Raw genomic sequence first — 19,330 nt, 5'->3', positions numbered from 1 at the left:
TCTTTCGTTCTCTCCCAATACAAAATTATTTTTAACACATCAAATAATTATGAGTGTTATGAGGAAGGTCTCCGAAATAAGGAAGATCTTTCGTTCTCTCCACCTCAAATAATTATGATGAAGATCTCTGGAATGATAATTAAACCGACTCAATAATAATGTTAGGGCAAGGTCGAGAGTTTAAAGTTTGACGTACAAAAAATATAAAAGGAGAAGGTCGAGCTTTCAAAATTCGACCTATTTAAAAAAAAAAACAATATTTTTACAAATAGTTTAAAAACATTCTAAATAGTATCTAAAAAGACAATATCCTTTTAATTTTTCCGTGTGCCCTTTTCCTCCACACGATTGGATCGGTGATCGCTCAAATCTGTATACAACAATGAACAAATCGTCGTAATTACGCCGTAGCGCCATGAAATCCAAATCCAAAACCAAATCCAATCAAGAACGACCATAAACAGTGGCCGCTCAACCAGATCTGATCTCCGCCATGGATCTACCTCAATTTCTTTACCATCAACGGGATCAATCCAGGTACATCTCTCCGTCTTCCTCCGCCCCCCCTCTTCCTCATCCTTTTTTCCCCGACGATCCCAATTTCCACTTCCCTCCCAATCACCACCACCACCACCTTCATAATCATCCCGATCAACCCCTAGATTTCCCTCTCCCGCCACCGCCGCCACCGCCGCCGTCTTCGTACCGTCATCTTCCCATTCATCCACCCCCATCACCCGCGCCTCCGCTTGGTTATAATCCCTCTCAACCCCAATTTGTTGTTTCTTCGTCAATTCACGACGACCAATTTCGATCTCCGCCCCGTCGTCGTGAATTTCAGCGTTCCCCTCCGCTTTCTAGTCGAATCGCTTTCGACGGAGGATTTGACCGTGATTTTGTTGACCTCAACCATTCGTATCATGACAGTCGATTTGATGTTTCGGATCCATCCAGAGTCGCGGTGGATAATCGACCACCATTACCGCGTTCTCCTATTGATCTTGACCATGGAACGAGGCACCGAGAAATTGATCACAGATCTGGGATGCCATATCCGCCCCCTGATATGTTTAGGTATAGTTCAGGTAATAGTTCTAGGCGGGGTGCGGATTACAATGATAGTTTTCAGACAAATCCAAGAGAAGAGGTGCTACGAGCACGCGGTGAGGAGAATTATTATCTCCACGATCAGCTTAAAGAAGATTCCAACGTTTCCTGTATGGAATCTGGAGCCTCGCAGAGTCCATTGTCTAGAGGTAACAAATTTACTTCAGGAAGCTTTGATAAACACAGGTCTGGCTCGAATTATGAAAGGGAATCTTTTAGGAGTCGTAGGAGTGGTAATGTAGTGGGGAAAAATCAGAGATGGGTTCATAGCAAACAGACCTTTAGGAACATGCACAATTCGTACTCAGATGGAAGTAATGATAGAGGACATGGTGACCGTAGTGATTTTCGATTTATATCTGGAAAGCATGGCCATTCTAATGCAGAATTAGGAAAATATTACAATGACAATGAGGTTAGTATAGAAGGTTATAATGAGTACACGTCCACTCCACGGAAGCAAGTACAGAAAAAGAGTGCTTTTCTTAGAATTCAAATGGCAAATCCTTGTCACAGTAACAGAGAGAGTGAGCAAGTACGTGATTCTGATTATTTTGATGAGAAGAACAGTTTCCTCAGAGGAAAAAATCAGGTTGGATCTCTATGCTACAGAATGGATTCAGGGAAGAAGAGAGAGGGAAGTCCCATGGAGCTTGATGTTTCTTTTAAATCCAATTCGTTGGTGGCCAAGGCAATTGTGGCACCAACACAGTCTGCTCCTATTTCAGATATGGATACAATGCCTGTAAACGAGAAAACTACAAATGTCTTGGTTCCTCACCATGACTCTACTGACTCACATTTAACTGGACAGAACAAGGATGATTTAGGTACAAATGATGTTACGAATCTTGCCACTTGTCCCCAAGACTTTAAAATCAAGCTGAAGGATTCAGAAGAGAAGGCTATAGGTCCATTGGCTGGTGATGAATCTAATAATTTAAAGGATTCTTCAGTTAAAGGCAATTATTCGCTTAGAAAAACTAACGTTGAAAGGCCTTCACAAGGAAAGGTGTCAGATGTAGAAGGGAGGAATGTTTCAGGAAAAGCAGCTACAGTGAGGAACATGAAGAAGAAAAAGGTTGTGAGGAAAGTAGCGAAGAAGGTAGTAAGTCCCCAGTTGTGTTTACAGACTAGAAAAGGTGATGGTAACCCACATGTGAAAGTAGGTAGTTTGACAAATATTCCCCCAGTTGTCACCGAGTCTGATCAGGGTTTAGAAGTTTCAGAAAACAAGATTTCTACATCTGGAAAGAACTTAGACCATGGTTTTGTATTAAGAGCTTCTCAGCATGATATGTCAGGATCACTAGATAATAGAAAAGCAGACCAATCTGTCCTCCCTGTAGCATCAAAAGAATGTCAAGCCAACACTGTTATGGGCATGGAATCTGTACCTGCAGATAAGACTAATAAAAATAGGTTAGATTTTCCATTAAATTCCCTGATAAAACAGGGAAGTGGAACTAGTGATCATCTTGAGACAAATGGTTCTTCTACGGCCATTCCACCCCTTTTAAATTCTAATAGGGATCTTAAATTACGAAATGGACATAATGAGTTTGATTTTGAAATTACTAAAGGGATTGAAATGTCGTCAGTTGAGAATGTATTAGGTAAAGAGTCTAAAGGTACCATGTTTTTTCTGGCAGGCAGTCAGTCTGGATTATTGAGTCATCTACATGATGATCTTGTTAATGGAAAGAATTTGGCTGTTAGCATAGGTTCTCCCATGGATTTTAACAATGGAGTAACTCAATTTCAAGATAATACTCCACTTTCTGAAACTTGTTTTGTTGATGGAATTTGCAAGCAGCTTTGTGCAAATAAGGTGGCTGGTCCTCCTGAGACTGATGTTGTAGGAGTACCTGCAGCAAAAGTTACAATTAGAAATTCTTTGGTGAGTGTAAATCCCGAAGCATCTGAGATGCAGATTGATTCCATAAATTTGGAAAAAGATAGCAGTGGTGACCATCATACTAATCAGAATTCAGATGACTGTCGTCATTGTACTAATATACTAGTGGATGAGGTTCTTAACTGTGAGAGGATTGGTATTACGAGAGTACAGGAATCTTCGGGTAGTAGTTCTGTTTCACTAGGTCTTAGTTTAATAGAGAGATCTACCAAAGCCGAGGATTTAATACTAAGTGAACAAGGTGAGAAATTGTTGTCTAAGGTGAGCAAACCAGATTTTGCAGGTCCTGTTGACATCAATCAAGAAACTAAATCTGAGAATTTATGTGTAAGTTTCAATTCTGATGGTCATTGCCCTTCAGAGCAGGATGTTTCAGGTCTTGAAAGCATAGTAATGGGGGAAAATTCTACCACCACTGGAGAGAGTGCAATGCATGATTACACTTCATTAGGTAAGTCGTCAAAAAATAAATTGTTGATGGGTTTTGACGTTGATGATAGAGGAAATGAGACATTGTTGAAGTCTCGAGAGAAGCAAAAAATATGCATTGCTAGTCCTGTTTTGCCTTGCCCCAGTGCTGAAGCTAATGATGGGGCTGCATTTACATTCATTTCTAGTTTAAGTGATCAGCTAAATTCTAATGGTGAATCAATGGAAGGAAAGGAGGCTGCAGCATCCACTAGGGATGCTCTTTTCACAGCTAATCCTGTTTCTACAGATTGTTTAAATGGGATCAGCATGATGCTCGATGATATACCAACAAAAGAAATTGCCATAGAGGTCAATATTGACAGAGACCCCTTAGAGTGTCTCTTGAAATATGAGCAGCCTGAGAAAAACTCTTGTTCAATCCAGGAGGAGTCGACTGTTTGTCAGTCGCTTTCTCTCTCAGCATCATTGGGAAATGAGCAAGAAGAGAGTGATGCTCCCATAAAGGCCACAAATCAAAGAGATGATATGGACGTAGTCACTGGCAGAAGAAAAGAACTAAACGGTCATGCTGCAGAAGGGCAATCAATAAGTTGTAATAATAAGACTGAACAGAGGGACAGTCCTGAAGTTCCATCCTCGCAAACTTTAAATTGTTCAAATCCAGAATCAGTTAAAGCATCTAGTAATGTTGGCCAGGATAATTTGCATCATATTGAAAGATTTGCTGATGGGAAGGGATTCCCCACTGCCAAGTCTGATAGTGAAATTATGGGGAGTGTGTTTGATAAACGAGGGGATTTGGGTTCTTCAGAAGCTTATAATGTTCCAGAAATGCATAAATTAAATCGTGAGGCATCATTCAGCCATACTGACTTAAACATGGATTGTGCAGATGACAAAAAAGTGAAGAAGAAATCTAATGATGAAAATGAATTAAAGGCATCTACTGACACTCCGTTTCCACAGCCTTTGGCTGTTCATCAGAAATTAGGTTGCACCAATGCTGTAAATAATTTGTCCACCGGCAAAGTATTACCACGGGTATTGGAAGAATTAAAAAATGGACTTCAAGCTGACAATAATTTTGCCAACTCATGCAAAAATGAACAGAAAATGGGTTATTACAAATCTCAGGCTTTTCCTGGTAAATCTTTTTCCACATACACTGCTTCAAAGAAGTTAACATCTGCAACCTATAGTAAAAAACCCCGAAGTTGGCATCGAAATGTAAATTCTCCGTCTCCGGCTCCGGCTCCTGGAAATAAGGTTTGTTTGAGCTTTATTCCTCCCCAAGCAAAGTTACTTGGAGGAGATGGAATGCTTCAGAGTACTTCATACATTCGTAAAGGTAACAGCCTAGTTCGAAAGCCTTCTCCAGTTGCTGCTCGAGTTTTGGGGTCTCATGATTTGAGTTCAAGCTCATTAGATCAGCATGATTGCTGGCCTAGCATAAAATCTAATAGTAAGGTTGAGGTCACTAATCCTCCTTTCCATTCTAAAGCAAGGGGAACTGATGCTAATGTTGATAAGCCCTATCCTCCTCAACTATCTAGTGGGCCTGGGTCGCCTAATTATTCCATTCCTATGGGAGATTGTGACCCATCTCCTTGCCATGAAACTGAATCATCTCTCATGAAGTCTAAGCATGTTAGTGATCTGTCAAGGTTGGTTGGGGATTCACTCATTTTGTTAGCTCCTAAAACTCAGGTTGGTACTGCTGATGAAAAAGAAAATCTGACTGAAACAAGGAACAAGAATTCTGTCTCTTTAGTTGTAAAAAAGATGGTGTATGTAAAGCGCAAGTCAAATCAGTTGGTTGCAACTTCGAATCCCTGTGATTTATCAACTAAGAACATGGAGACGACTTGTTCCTTGGCCTCTGATGGCTATTACAAGAGGAAAAAGAATCAGCTAATCAGGGCCTCACCAGAATGTCAGATGAAACAGACTTCACTGCCCACTGAAGATATTTCAAACCCCGGAGCCAAAAGCTCTTATGGAGATGGAGATGCTAGAAGTTTCAATAAGAGGCAACAATTTAAAGGTATAGTAGCTAAATAAGAGCTTTATTGGCCTTGTAAATGTTTCCACTGAAACAGTATATTATGAACAATTTCATTTAGATCTTAAATTTTTATATTTCACTATATTGTTGTATAATGAATGAAAATAATGAATATGCATCGTAGAGGCGGCAGTTTTACAGGATTCTTTTATCTTTTTATCCCTTGTCTGCCTCTGCATAAGGGCACATTTTCTAGTGCTTCCAGTGCTGTGTAAATCTCTTATTCCCTACACCATTCATCCTATTCATGCGATTACTTCTATATTTAATTGGTAATGGCTTTAGCTACTGGATTCCGTCAAATTTAAATGTCCTTTGATAGAAGGTTTGTAAGTTTCTCTTTTTCCATTTCCACTCATTGGGAATTTTTTCTTTGAACGTAGTTGTAAGACTTTTATTTTTTTGGTTAAAAAAACAGAACATATTTATGGCGTTTCTTTATCTTGGAACGTGCTTTTATTGGTTAGAAAATGAACTGTTGATTCATGTCTAGGTGTTATGGTTTTAGAAAAGAAATAATCATGATGAAGAGTTTTATGGATTTATAGCTCGTGCATCGTAGTCTTAAAATGTACGAGATCTGGATCTTTTTCATGTTTTACGTTTCAAATTATTGTTTTGTCTGTCCTCTGAGGTCATCTCCATAATAAAATTAAAAAAAAAAACAAATAATGATATTGATAAGAGATTTTTTAAATTATTACCTTTCATTTAAGAGGAGCTTTACTAAGTTATTGCTGGCTTTTGTTGTTACAAGTCATCCAACTGATTTGTCTTTGTTTGGTGCTTCTTCCCAAGTATGCTTTGTATCCCTGATAGTCATCGTATTTGTTTGTATTTAATTTCTTCCATGCATTGGGAGTGGGTGTGGGTCTACTCGTCCTGACATTCTTAATGTCATTCCTTTAGGATGAAATATAGTCAATAGTAAAACTGAATATGGATTTTCTTTACAGCTGTAGTGAAAACACATGGGCCTTTGAAGTCCTCTTTGGTATGGACACTTCGCAGTTCAGTTGCTGCAGGAAATGGTGCTTGTAATTTGCAGAACCATAAGATGGCTCCTCGTCTTTTTCCTTGGAAAAGAACATATTGGAAGACTTTCAAGCTTAATGCTTCTACTCAGAGAAACAGTTCTTCCTCTATAGTCAGGCATGTTGTGCACGAACTATTTCCAATCTTATTTGCACTTCTTTCATTCTAAGGTGGCTGTTAGGTTCAACAAGTAATAATTCCACTTTTTTTTTTCTTTCACCAGAAAATTGTTGCTGTTGAGGAATAGGAACACAGTTTATAAAAGATCAAAACATGGATTTTCACTTCGAAAATCCAAGGTACTAAGTGTTGGCAGGTCTAGTTTAAAGTGGTCAAAATCCATTGAAAAGCACTCAAAGAAAGCTAACGAGGTTTGTTGGAAGTTGGATAATTATATATTTGTAGGCTGCAATTTTGTCTTCCACTATTTATCCTTTTTCTTGGGCACTTGTGGAGGGAAGAATGAACTTTGACCGTTTATAACATATTTTTAGAAAATAGTTTCTTTTTATTCTTCTTTAACATAGGAAGCTACAAGGGCAGTTGCTGATGCAGAAAGGAAGAAAAGAGAACGTAATTGGGATGCATCTGCTTCCACTGACACTCTGGGTGGAAGCCAATTTTCTTGTAAGTCTGTTGGTTATTGTCAATTTCTGTGGGATTGGGTTTTAATTTTGCTGGCATGGCCAAATGATCTGCAGTGTTTCCTTTAATGAAGTGATGTGGGTTTGGATATCTGTAGTAAATAATGATGACACTTCCTTAACTGTCTGGCAAGTCATTTTTTTTCTACAAGAAAGGGTAGGAGGGGTTATCTTTCACATTTTTTTCATGACACACCTCTCAGCTAGTTGATACTTGCTTTAGTGGTGGATGTTACTTGTCGTCTTTCCTGGATTCTTTCGGCTCCTGCAGGTTTCTGTTTTTTTGCTTCTGTTGTTAAAAAATTGTTGGAAGCGCAGTTTAGTTTCTTCATTTTAATTCTTGTAACATTTTTCCCTTGTATATTTTATATTGTAGTGATGAATTTTTTTTTTTTTTTTTTTTTAATTTTGTCATTGGACGTTAAGAGGTCCATCTGGTTTTTTTTTTGTTGGTTGCTTTTCAATGTGCTTTTCATTGAAATTTTTAACATACTAGTATGTAATCCTTACATTTTTCACAAGAGCTAAATAACTATTGGGAAAAAAAAATGTACTAGAGATCAAAACATTTATGAAGTCCAATACAGGATCTAAAATATGTTTGAACCTAACTTTATATTCTTAAAACAAATCTCTTGCTATTGAGTATATTATTTGCACTCACAGGTTTAAGAGGTATAGACATCCTCTAATTTCATTGTTATTCTTCATTTTTCATGTCCTACAGATGACCAAGCATCTGGTTCTACTGCTCTCCAACCAAAAAAGAGCGCTAAGAAATTTTATATTCCACGGAGACTAATGATTGGCAATGATGAGTATGTGATTTATTTAAGCTAATGCATGATTTGAGTATGTGCATGGATATTAGATGAACAGTATAGCTGTGTACTTGTATCAATGTAATTTTTTATTTTTTCTGTAGAAACACGTGCCAATTTTAGTACTTCAGTTTCATTTACATACTAGTTTCGAGACAATTGTACTAACATTCTTGTGATCGACTCTGAAACACTGGTAGATATGTTAAGATCGGAAATGGCAATCAATTGGTCAGAAATCCAAAAAGAAGAGCACGCATATTGGCAAGTGAGAAAATTCGATGGAGTTTGCACACTGCAAGACATCGTCTGGCTAAGAAGCGGAAGTACTGTCAATTTTTCACAAGATTTGGTAAATGTAACAAAGAAGGTGGCAAGTGCCCTTATATTCATGACACTTCCAAGATTGCAGTCTGCACAAAATTTCTTAACGGTTTATGTTCTAATGCAAGCTGCAAATTGACTCATAAGGTTCAGCACTGATTGAATTGATGGATGTTTCTTGTTTAGGCCTTGGTTTTGTTTATTGTTAAATGTCGATAACCTTTCATCTCAATTTTCTGCTCTCCGCAGGTGATTCCAGAAAGGATGCCTGATTGTTCATACTTTTTACAGGGTACTTTTCAAACTTCATCTTTTCAAAAAATATATATAGCACTGCAGGTTTATGATTGACTTCTTGACAGGTTTATGCAGCAGCAAAAATTGTGCTTATAGACATGTAAATGTGAACTCAAAGGCTCCTACTTGCGAGGCTTTTCTCAGGGGCTATTGTGCTCTGGGCAACGAGGTAATCTCCACTCTTCAAACTTTAATTTCTAGTTTACTAGGCATGAAGGACTTGCACATTTATTTAATGTAGCTTTAACTCTAATAAATATGGTGCAAATTTTCCGGTCAAACACTTTTTTCCCTGAAAAGAAATTTAAGACTTTTCAGAACCTAGTCAAACCTTATCAGAATTGGTACCTTTTCTTCGTTAGGCTTCCACTGTACTGAAAATCTTCAATTTTTTCAAGTGCTTCTTGTGATGATGGAGACCCTTCCTGACCAAGCACTCAATTTATTTCTAGTGAATGCTGTTTGGTAGTGGATTCTGAAAAAAATGTGTTCAAAAGCCGTTTCGTAGAACTGCTTCTTAGAGCACTGCTTTTATCCTACTTCAAATTTGCTCCTTTTGGATACTATTTTAACTTTTAAAGACAATATCGAGTTTTCAACTCAAGAGATTACCCTCGCTAATGAAACTTGGAACCTAATTATTCAGTGCCGTAAGAAGCACAGTTATGTGTGCCCCTTGTTCGAAGCAACGGGAACATGTCCGGATAGATCGACATGCAAACTTCACCATCCTGAACGACAAACTAAAGGAAGGAAAAGGAAGCGATCAGAAGGGAAGAATAATGATCAAGGACGCTACTTCGGTTCTATGAATCAGGATGTTTCTGGGTCTAGAATGGTGGTGACTGAGAAACAGCATCCTGTTAAATCAAATGACCCTTTTCTTGAAGGAGATCTGACAGATTATATTAGCCTTGATCTCAGTAGTGATGAAGATATTGTAGAAAGCCACGACTCAACAAGCCAGACTACGTCCTTTTATCAAGGTTACCTCTCCGAGTTACTGTTAGACGATCCTGACGAGTTAATCAAACCGGTTAGGGTAATGAATGAGAATCTGAGTGTGCAATAGTTGGCAAACTGAGTTGAGTTGCTTGCTCCTTACTGTGAGCAAGGGTTGTATCCAATCTTTCACCATTACGGTTTAACAGAGTGTATACCTGCTGCTAATAATCTCTAACAGAACCACAGTTGTAGTTTTAGATTAGTTTTTTTTTTTTTTTTGAAAGGTATTGCAATTAAAGTGTAGGGTGGAAAAATCGAATCTCAAACCTTGAGGTCGATAATATGAACACTATGCCAGTTGAGCTATGCTCTTGTTGGCCTAGGTTAGTTTTTAGGTCTTTAGTTTTTTGTTTTTTTTTGTTTTTGTTTTTGTTTTTGTTTTTGTTTTTGTTTTTTTTTGTTTTTTCTTCTTCTTCTAGTTGCAGAAATCTGGATGAACTCCGTTTCTGCCATTGCTGTAGATGGACACTTTAATTTGACGGGAATGAAATGATTTTGTATGAAAAGCTACCATGTTCTTTTATTTTTTGTCTTCCAAAACTTTTCCTTATAGAAGTTAGGAGGTAGTTCTTGTTATCGAGTTTTTGCTTATTTTCTTAAACCTCTTTTAAGTGTGTAGAATGTTTAGAAAGATTTAGGAAAACCTCTTTAAATGGTGTAGCATCGTGGTTCTTGTGCTTTTATTTGTAACAGTTTTAGTTCTTTTATTTAAAAAAGGAAAAAGAAGGAAAAAGAAAAAGAAAAAAAAGGACAATAAATAAGTACTTTACTTAAGCTTCCGTTTGGTCATTTTTTGAAAAACAATATTTCTACCTATGAATTTTTCTTTGTTTTGTATACCTTGCAGCGCTACTGTTTTGGGAAAAACATTCTAAAATCTTAAATATAAGGTCTTGTTTGCTAATCATTTGGGTTTTTTTTGGTAATCATTTGGTTTTTTTTTTTGTTTTTCGTTTTTGAAAATTAAGTTTATTTCATCTATATTTTATAACGATTTACATTTTTCTTGAGTACAATAGTTGATTTTTTAACCAAATGTCAAAAAAATAAAAAAAGCTTTTTGCAAGATATTTTTTTTAGTTCTCAAAATTTTGTTTGGTTTTTTAAACAATTGGTGAAAAGTAGATAATAAAGGAATAAATTTGGAGATGGAAGTAGTATTTATAGGTTTAATTTTCAAAAACAAAAACAAAAAACAAAATGGTGGTTTTTGTTTTTTTGTTTTTGAAAATTAAGGGTTTAGAGAATGTGAAAACTTAGTTTTTGAAAATTTGTTTTGGTAGTCGATTAAAAATAAATATTTTTTTAAGGAATGTGATAACTATAATATGAAAGTTAGGAAAAAGGAAAATAAAAACAAATTTTAAAAATAAAAGAGCTGGTGACAGGAATAACATTTTTTAAAGATTCAGTTTGAGAAGTAGCAAAGATGCTTTCAAGTTACGAAAATAAAAATTTGATTTTTTATTTTATTAATTAACAATTAATAAATTACACAATACCCCAAAGAGCATATGTAACAAATTCATTAAAAAAAATTACCGGTTTATTTAAAATCACACAAACCCAAATTTTTTGAATGTTCAAAAAAAAAAATATTTTGTCTAAACTATAGTTTTCGAATTATTAGATTTGCACACTCTAAATCTTTTTGTTTTTTCATTTAAAAGATTTTACCAATAATTTGGGAATCGAACGAACAAATTTGATCTTAACCTTTTCTTTAGCAACTGTTTATTAAAATTGTATTACACCTTAATTGAAATAAGTACTATATGCCATATACAAATTTGAGATTATTTGACAATTGTGTGATGTCCATTGGTTAACTGCACGATAATTTTAGTACATTGTTGAAGGGCCAGAGGAAAAATTAGTAAACATAAGAAGAAAATAGATAATTTACTTACTTGAAAGTTGGCGATTTTGTAAAATAAGGGACAAAAATTATTGAGAATAAAAAAAAATTATCAAATTAATTATTTTTCTTCCTCTTAAATCTTCTAATTTTAAATTCACTCTCCTTGTTTTGCCTCATCAAGCCTTCATTACGCTCTATCCCCTAATTAGCTCGTTTACAAAGGTCAGTTGATTCCTCTAAATCTCTCTATGATTGGGATGACAAGTCCAAAGTGTCATTTAGTATCCATAAGGTAAAGGATCACAACAACTCGAATCCTAATTTGCAAAATTCGATTAAAAAGAACATATACTTCTTGCTATTGAGATTTTTTCTTAATATTTAAAAAAGAATCGATGAAGAATAATCTCTGGATTTTGCTATAATTGATGCCACCGGATCCAATTTTACAAAATAAAACCATTTCCGATGGCAAACATGGTGGTTGCCATATGGATTTCAATTTTCATAATCCCTAAATTGCCCTCAATAGATATGCACTTGATGTTTGAGATACGGTATAACTACTCTCTAGTTGTTTAGATAACTATATTTCATACAATTTTACTAATACGGTGTAATTATATTTTTTATGTCCAATTTACTATATTTGGATTTCCAAATTTGAATTTTCAAAAAACAGAATCTTTGCTTATTTTTCGTGGGTGTTTGGATTTTGAGTGTTTATCTAGCAAATGTGTTGGTTCTCAATTTTAAAATTTAGTTTATCTTATTTTGATAGATCCTTTAATTATGTAGGTTATCTTTAAAAAACTAGTTTTATTTTATTAGGTCCCATTTAGTAACTATTTAGTTATTGATTTTTGTTTTTTTTAAAACTAGGACTCTTTCATCCACATTTCTCTATAATGGTTGAAGGCAAGATGACAAGACGACCTTTTACTGGAAAAGATTATAGAGTCAAAGAAGCCTTGGAACTTATACATTCAGACTTTGTGGTTCGTTGAATGTAAAACCAAGAGGAGCGTATGAATATTTCATTAGATATTATTCAAGATACATGTATCTATACCTAATGCAACATAAGTCTGAAACACTTGAAAAGTTCTAAAGAATATAAATCTGAGGTTAAAAACTTGTTAGGTAAAAAAGATAAAAACACTACGGTCTGATCGTGGTGGAGAGTATATGGACTTTTTCATAGCTATATGATAGAACATGGAATAACATCTCAACTCTTAGCCTCTGGTACACCCCAGTAGAATGGTGTATCATAAAGGAGAAATAGAAACCCTATTGAACATGGTTCAGTCTATGATGTGTTATGTTCACTCGTTCTAGGGATTTGCAACGGAGGCTGGTGTTGACATTTTGAACAATGTTCCAATAAAGAGTGTTTCTGAAACACCTTTGAAGTTGTGGAGAGTCCGTGAATGTACGCCACTTTATAATTTGGGGATGTCTAGTCCATGTGCTTATGACAAATCCCAAAAAGTTAGAACCACATTCAAAAGTATGCCTATTTGTAGGCTACCTCAAGGAAATTGATGTTGATATTTCTTTGATCCAAATGAAAATAAAGTGTTTGTATCGACAAACGCTACATTCTTGGAGGAAGACCACATGAGGGACCAGAAACCACGAAGCAAAATAGTTTTAAGAAAAATTTCTGAAAATACTATTGAAACTTCAACAAAAGTTGTTGAATAGGCTATTACATCAAAAAAGTTGTTGATGTTGGTTCGTCTGGTCAAACTAATCCATCTCAAGAGTGAGATTGCCTCAATGTAGTAGGAGGGTTGTGAACCCATCTGTCTACTACGTGGTTTAACAGAAGCCCAAAATATCATTAATGATGATGTTGAAGATCCGTTGTCTTACAAGAAGGCAATCGAAAATGTTGACAAAGATGAATGGATTAAGACCATGGATTTAGAAATGGAGTCTATGTACTCTAATTCTGTTTGGAAACTTGTAGACCAACTTGATAGGATCAAACTTATATGTTGCAAGTCGATCTACAAGAGCAAAAGAGGTGTAGATGGACAGGTGCAAACCTTCAAGGCTAGATCATTAGCAAAGTGTTATACCCAGGTTGAGCGGGTGGACTATGAAGAAACCTTCTCTCCTGTTGCTATGATAAAATCTATTTAAATTCTCTTGTCTATTGCCACATATTATGACTATGGAATATGAAAACTGGACGTCAAGACTGTCTTTTTAAATGGTAATCTTGAAGAGATATCTAGACTCAACTAGAAGGATTCATAGTACAAGGTCAAAAGCAAAAAGTTTGCAAGTTTAATCGATCCATCTATGGATTGAAACAGGCATCTAGATCTTGGAACATGAGGTTTTGATGTTGCGGTCAAAACCTATGGATTTAATCAAAATGTTGATGAACCTTGTGTTTACAAGAAGATATTAACAGTTCAATAGCTTTCTTGGTGTTGTATGTGGATGATATCCTACTCACTGGGAATGATGTATGTTTTCTGATCAAAATTAAGGAATGGTTAGTTGTTCAGTTCCAAATGAAAGATTTGGGTGAAGCTCAATATGTTCTAGGGATCCAAATGATACGTAAAAACGAAACGCTAGCCTTGTCTCAAGCATCGTATATTAACAAAATTCTTGTCAAATATTCGATGTAGAATTCCAAGAAATGTTTACTACCTTTTAGGTATGGAATTGTTATTTCTAAGGAATAGTGTCCTAAGACACCTTAAGAGGTTGAGGAAATGAGATGGATTCCTTATGCATCTGCGGTAGGTAGCCTTATGTATGTCATGTTGTGTACTAGGCCTGATATCTACCACGTAGTGGGAGTGGTCAGTAGATTGTCCAATCTAGGATTTGATCACTGGATAGCGGTCAAATTCATTCTCAAGTATCTTAAGAGAATGAGAAACTATATGTTTGTGTATGGTGCTAAGGATTTTATCTTTACAAGATACACTGACTCTGATTTTTATACTAATAAGATTTTGGGAAACCCGTATCAGGATTAAGGTTTACTCTGAATGGAGGGGCTATAGTATGATGCAGCACAAAACAAGGTTATATTGTCGAATCCACTACGGAAGCTGAATTAGAATGCTTATTGATCCTTGTTGCTTCCACTGCATGCTGATATACTCCTACATTAAATTGGATTTAATATATATGGTTATTTATTTATTGGACTTTAAATAAAAGTTATTTAATTAAATATGAACTAGAGTAGAAATAGGAAAGACTAGGAGAAGGGGGTCACCTCTCCTCTTTATAAATAGTTCTTCATGGCCCATGTTTGTGATACAATTGAATTGGGAATTCTGAGTTTTAGTCTCCTACTACTTTCAAAATAGTCTTTTCTCTACTACTTCTTTTTCCTCTTCCAAGTCTTGGAGATCACACATCCAATTCTTGGGATCCTAGAGAATAACAAGGTTTCACTTACGGTGGTGTCCTTTGACCATTGAAGAGACATTCTGGAGAAGGCGTGGAGGGAATCAGGAATAATTTGGGAATCTACAAAGGTAAGGTTTAACTCTTCCCTCTTTTCTTCTCTTAATGCATGATAATCTTGATTGTTTATCAATTATGTTATACTATATTTTGTTTAGGTAAAATCGAAAACAAAATTGCAAGGTGATCACACACACGCTTCCGTTTGGGATTCGATCCCTTCAATCTTCGCATTGACGATTAGCACACTCACCCTCCATTCGAACGTCCCTGTTATCCTCTTTACAATTAGATCGTTAGACTCATCAGACTTATCATCCAATTCCTCTAGTAATTCCTATTCATAGTCTGAATTGTCTTCAACTATGTTCTTCTCTTGGTTTACGTTCTCCTCTCCTACATCATGCTAAAAAACCCTTCAACACGTACCTTTTCATCTTCTATATCATTCTCCTCACTTACATTATGCCCAAACCCCTCGTCTACACAAACATTATCCTTCTTACCGTACATTGAGGATGATGGTGTTGGGTTGTATGTCTTAAAACTCACAGTTTGTAAAGTTAAACATATTCTATTATCAATAAAGATATTATTTGGTTATTTGACGTGAACTTTATGTGGAGACATAAAAGTGGATCAGGTCCAAGAAAATAATCAAAATAATCTATAATATATGAATAAGGTTGGGTACCTTATCCTAGTAACATTATTGGATGTGGCCCACTCTGTAGTTGTTACAAGTTGTTGTAAAGATGTTATAAACGAAGTGATCCTGATTCGTTTATGTATTGACATGAGGAGTGAGGACGTCCTTGAAGGAACTTTTATCAAAGAGTACCTATGAGCGGAAGCAAGATCGTTCCAAATTCATTATGACAGAAAAATCGCATTTACAATTACATACAAGTTATGCATCTACAACAAATTACGGCATGCTTTTTAAACTTAAACAACAAAGAGATGAGAGACATACCAGTTGAAGAACTCTTCTTCGCCTTAAATCTCGCTCTCGTCAAGGAACGACAACTCTCGTTGTCGCTGAGATTGCCAAGGCTATCGTCCATCAAATCTCGCTGTCATCTACCACCGAACGGACTTCTCACGAACAAGGTAGCAAGGAGGACACAACCACTCGGAAACCTCGGTATTCTCGGAGCGAGAATCTAAGAGGTGTAGGCTTTGTTGGATTTGGTAAAGGGAATGAGGAAGGAACGATCGTTTACCACGACCAAGCAAGTGGGAGATACTTGAAGTCTATCATATAAACGGATGCTTGATCGTTTAGCAAAAGGTGCACGATCGTGTAGTAAATCGGGCTGATCATGTAGACGATCATTTAGGTAAGTTGTGCGTGTACACGATCTTTTGGTAAACTTTGAGCTATCGTGTATGCTCTCGTTTGCTAAGCAATAGGCAATGAACTAATTCATGTAGCGATTATTCGATCTCTTTGCAAAATGAAAACCATTTTCATTTTATCCTTCAGTTACGAAAACTGATTGCAACCTCCCACTATCTCATTCGATTACGAATAAAAAACAGCCAACAATTATCTCATAATAGTTTAATAAGAAATAAATATAATCATATTATATTTATAACCTATAGTTTAATACCACATCATATGCAATATATAAACCATAGTCATTTTTTCCTCCGCTAGATATAAATCATATTTATATATTTTTCTTCTAATTAATATATCTCATACATCATGTCAACCATATCATATATAATTGACTAGTTCAATCATATGATATATAATCGAACTCCCTCTTATCAATTTGAACACTTTAAACTGACCAAAAACTGATCTTCAACTTGAATCCATTGAGCTACCAAAGGGACTTTATGGGCCTGTGGCTCGAAGCTCCAACAGTACGTGAATAGCTGACTAAACACTTTAGCCACGAGATCCACCATCCGTTAACTGCCAGACATTTCTCTAAAGACCAACAACTACACTCTTCTCACCACAGATATATTTTTGTATCCATCGGATATAACCAATCAACAGTACGATAACCCTTCACAGATGCTCGTAAATACAGCTAGGCCAATTTACTGTTTTGCCCCTATAGTTACATCTAACTCCTTAAGTACCATCGATCCATCTAATAAACAATACAGCATAGTCCTACTATGTGCGAACATCTCTCGGGCCATGAGAAGGTGTGTGGCGCCACATCATTCAAGCCCCGGAATCAACTCTTAAGGGAGCAATCTATCTACTTACCCATGCTTTGGGGAAGGAGTGAATTCCATCTTGTGTAGCTGAGTTCCCAACTCCCAAATCAGACAAATCCCCAAAGTGGTAGGTTTGAGTCGGCAATCTGGCCACTTGCACCCATGCAAATCAAAGAACCGTTCTCAAAGGCTGGAGTTCCCAACTCATTCAGGATTGAGGTCATGTTACCTATGGTCATCCTAGTGAAGTGAAGTTTCTGTCATGAACGGTGTTATATAACGAGACTATAACACTTCGTGGTCCGGTCTTATACAAACTCCTTTGTATAGGATGCCTCCGTTCGAATGTCTCCACATGAATGATCAAGATCAGACCATCTGTAGCAAGTCACAACACTTGTAACTATTCTACAAAGTGGGTCACATCCATAGCGTTATCAGGATAAGGTTTCCCTCCTATATCCATATACTACAAACCATTTTGGTTATCACTTAAGGCATGATCTACCTGTATGTCTCCACATACATGCTTAAATTACAACAAAAACCAGGGATCTTAGTTTATTGGTTTGTGGTAAAGCAATTAAAATATCCAATGTTTCATAGACAATAGTGAAGAAAATATCATATATTATTACATCATAAGCTTTGTTCAATACAGTGTTTACAAACTACAGGACCAAATGAGAGTTTAGGGCATCAACCCCAATAATCTCCCACTTGTCTTAAAGCGAGTGGGGTGTACAAACAACTAGTACAAAACAATAAACTAGGGCACTGAGGGCCAGTACAAAAATCTCCCACTTGCCTTAATCTAGTCGTGGGCGGTCCCGTAGACCCAAGCTATGAAGGTGACCTTAAAAAACTGTAGCCGTGAGAGCCTTCGTAAACGGGTCACAACGTTATGCTCCAAAGCGATCCTCATGACTAGCACATCCCCTCGATGCACTATCTCGCGGATGAGATGATACTTTCGCTCTCTATATTTGCCTCGCTTGTGACTCCTGAGCTCCTTAGAACTCTACAATACCACTATTGTCACAATAGAGGGTAATGGGTCTAGACATGTCTGGAACAATTTCCAGATCTGTCAGGAACTTTCTGAGCCAAACGGCTTCCTTAGAAGCTTCACAAACTGCTACATACTCGGCCTCCATCGTGGAGTCGGCGATGCACCCCAACTTAGTGCTTCATCACACTACTGATCCTCCATTAAAAGTGAAAACTGACCCTGAAAGAAATTTCCTAGAATCCTTATCAGTTTGAAAATCAGAATCCGTATATCCAGTAAGGATCAAATCCCTAGTTCCATACACGAGCATGTAGTCCTCGTTCTCTAAAGATACTTGAGGATGTTCTTGACTGCGGTCCAGTGACCTTGTCCTAGATTAGACTGATACCTACTGACTATTCTCACAGCATAGCAGATGTCTGGTCTAGTACAAAGCATCACATACATCAAATTGCCAACGACAGATGCATATGGGACCCGTCTCATCTTCTTAACCTCTTGAGGCGTCTTAGTGTTGAGGTTGATGCCCTAAAGTCTCGTGTCCTGTAGTTTGTAAACAGTTTGTACAAATGCTTATGACGTATTATAATATATGATATTTTACTTCACTTCTTGATTTTTCTCAGTTGTTTGTTTTATTTGATTTACCACAAACCAATAAACCTAAAATCTCTGGTTATCTGTAAGTAACTTAAGCATGTATGTGGTGACATACAAGTGGATCATGTCTTAAGTGATAACCAAAATGGTCTATAGTATATGAATATATGAGGGAAACCTTATCTTGGTAACACTACGGATGCGACCCGCTTTGTAGAATGGTCACAAGGGTTATGACTTGTCACAGATGGTCTGATCCTGATCATTCGTGTAAGGGACATGAGAATGAAGGCGTCCTATACAAAGAGTTTGTATAAGATCTGACCACGAAGTATTAATGTCTCGTTATATAACACCGTTCATAACAGAGACTCACTTCACTAGGATGACTATAGATAACATGACCTCAATCCTGAGTGAGTTATGAACTCCTGCGATTGAGGGCGGTCCTTTGATTTGTATGGGTGTGAGTGGCCGGGTCGTCGACTCAAACCTACCATTTTGGGGATTTATCTGATTTGGGAGCTGGGAACTCAGCTACACAAGATGGAATTCACTCCTTCCTCGAA

The 19,330-nt window shown here is 36.6% G+C and overlaps 1 protein-coding gene across 1 annotated transcript; it reads left to right on the top strand.

Moving 5' to 3' along the window:
• The first annotated feature begins 377 nt into the window (after positions 1-377).
• On the top strand, positions 378-10,159 carry LOC120085770. The gene is made up of 9 exons (XM_039041951.1): positions 378-5,501; positions 6,479-6,674; positions 6,781-6,928; positions 7,085-7,184; positions 7,929-8,019; positions 8,223-8,493; positions 8,596-8,638; positions 8,709-8,812; positions 9,290-10,159. The coding sequence occupies exons 1-9, from the start codon at positions 494-496 to the stop codon at positions 9,713-9,715; spliced, it is 6,387 nt and encodes a 2,128-aa protein (XP_038897879.1). The 5' UTR covers positions 378-493; the 3' UTR covers positions 9,716-10,159.
• Positions 10,160-19,330: the final 9,171 nt, after the last annotated feature.

This window comes from Benincasa hispida, chromosome 9, assembly GCF_009727055.1.
Source record: "Benincasa hispida cultivar B227 chromosome 9, ASM972705v1, whole genome shotgun sequence".
Classification (NCBI taxonomy): domain Eukaryota; kingdom Viridiplantae; phylum Streptophyta; class Magnoliopsida; order Cucurbitales; family Cucurbitaceae; genus Benincasa; species Benincasa hispida.
The sequence above is the reverse complement of the archived record's forward strand: the minus strand, read 5'-3'. Positions and strand labels throughout refer to the sequence as shown.

Excerpts from the sequence above, each read along its gene's own strand:
- LOC120085770 (XM_039041951.1), top strand. The coding sequence starts at position 494 with ATGGATCTACCTCAATTTCTTTACCATCAACGGGATCAATCCAGGTAC. Across the intron at positions 6,675-6,780 it reads AGTTCTTCCTCTATAGTCAG|AAAATTGTTGCTGTTGAGGA; the intron begins GCATGTTGTGCA and ends TTCTTTCACCAG. Across the intron at positions 8,494-8,595 it reads GCTGCAAATTGACTCATAAG|GTGATTCCAGAAAGGATGCC; the intron begins GTTCAGCACTGA and ends TGCTCTCCGCAG.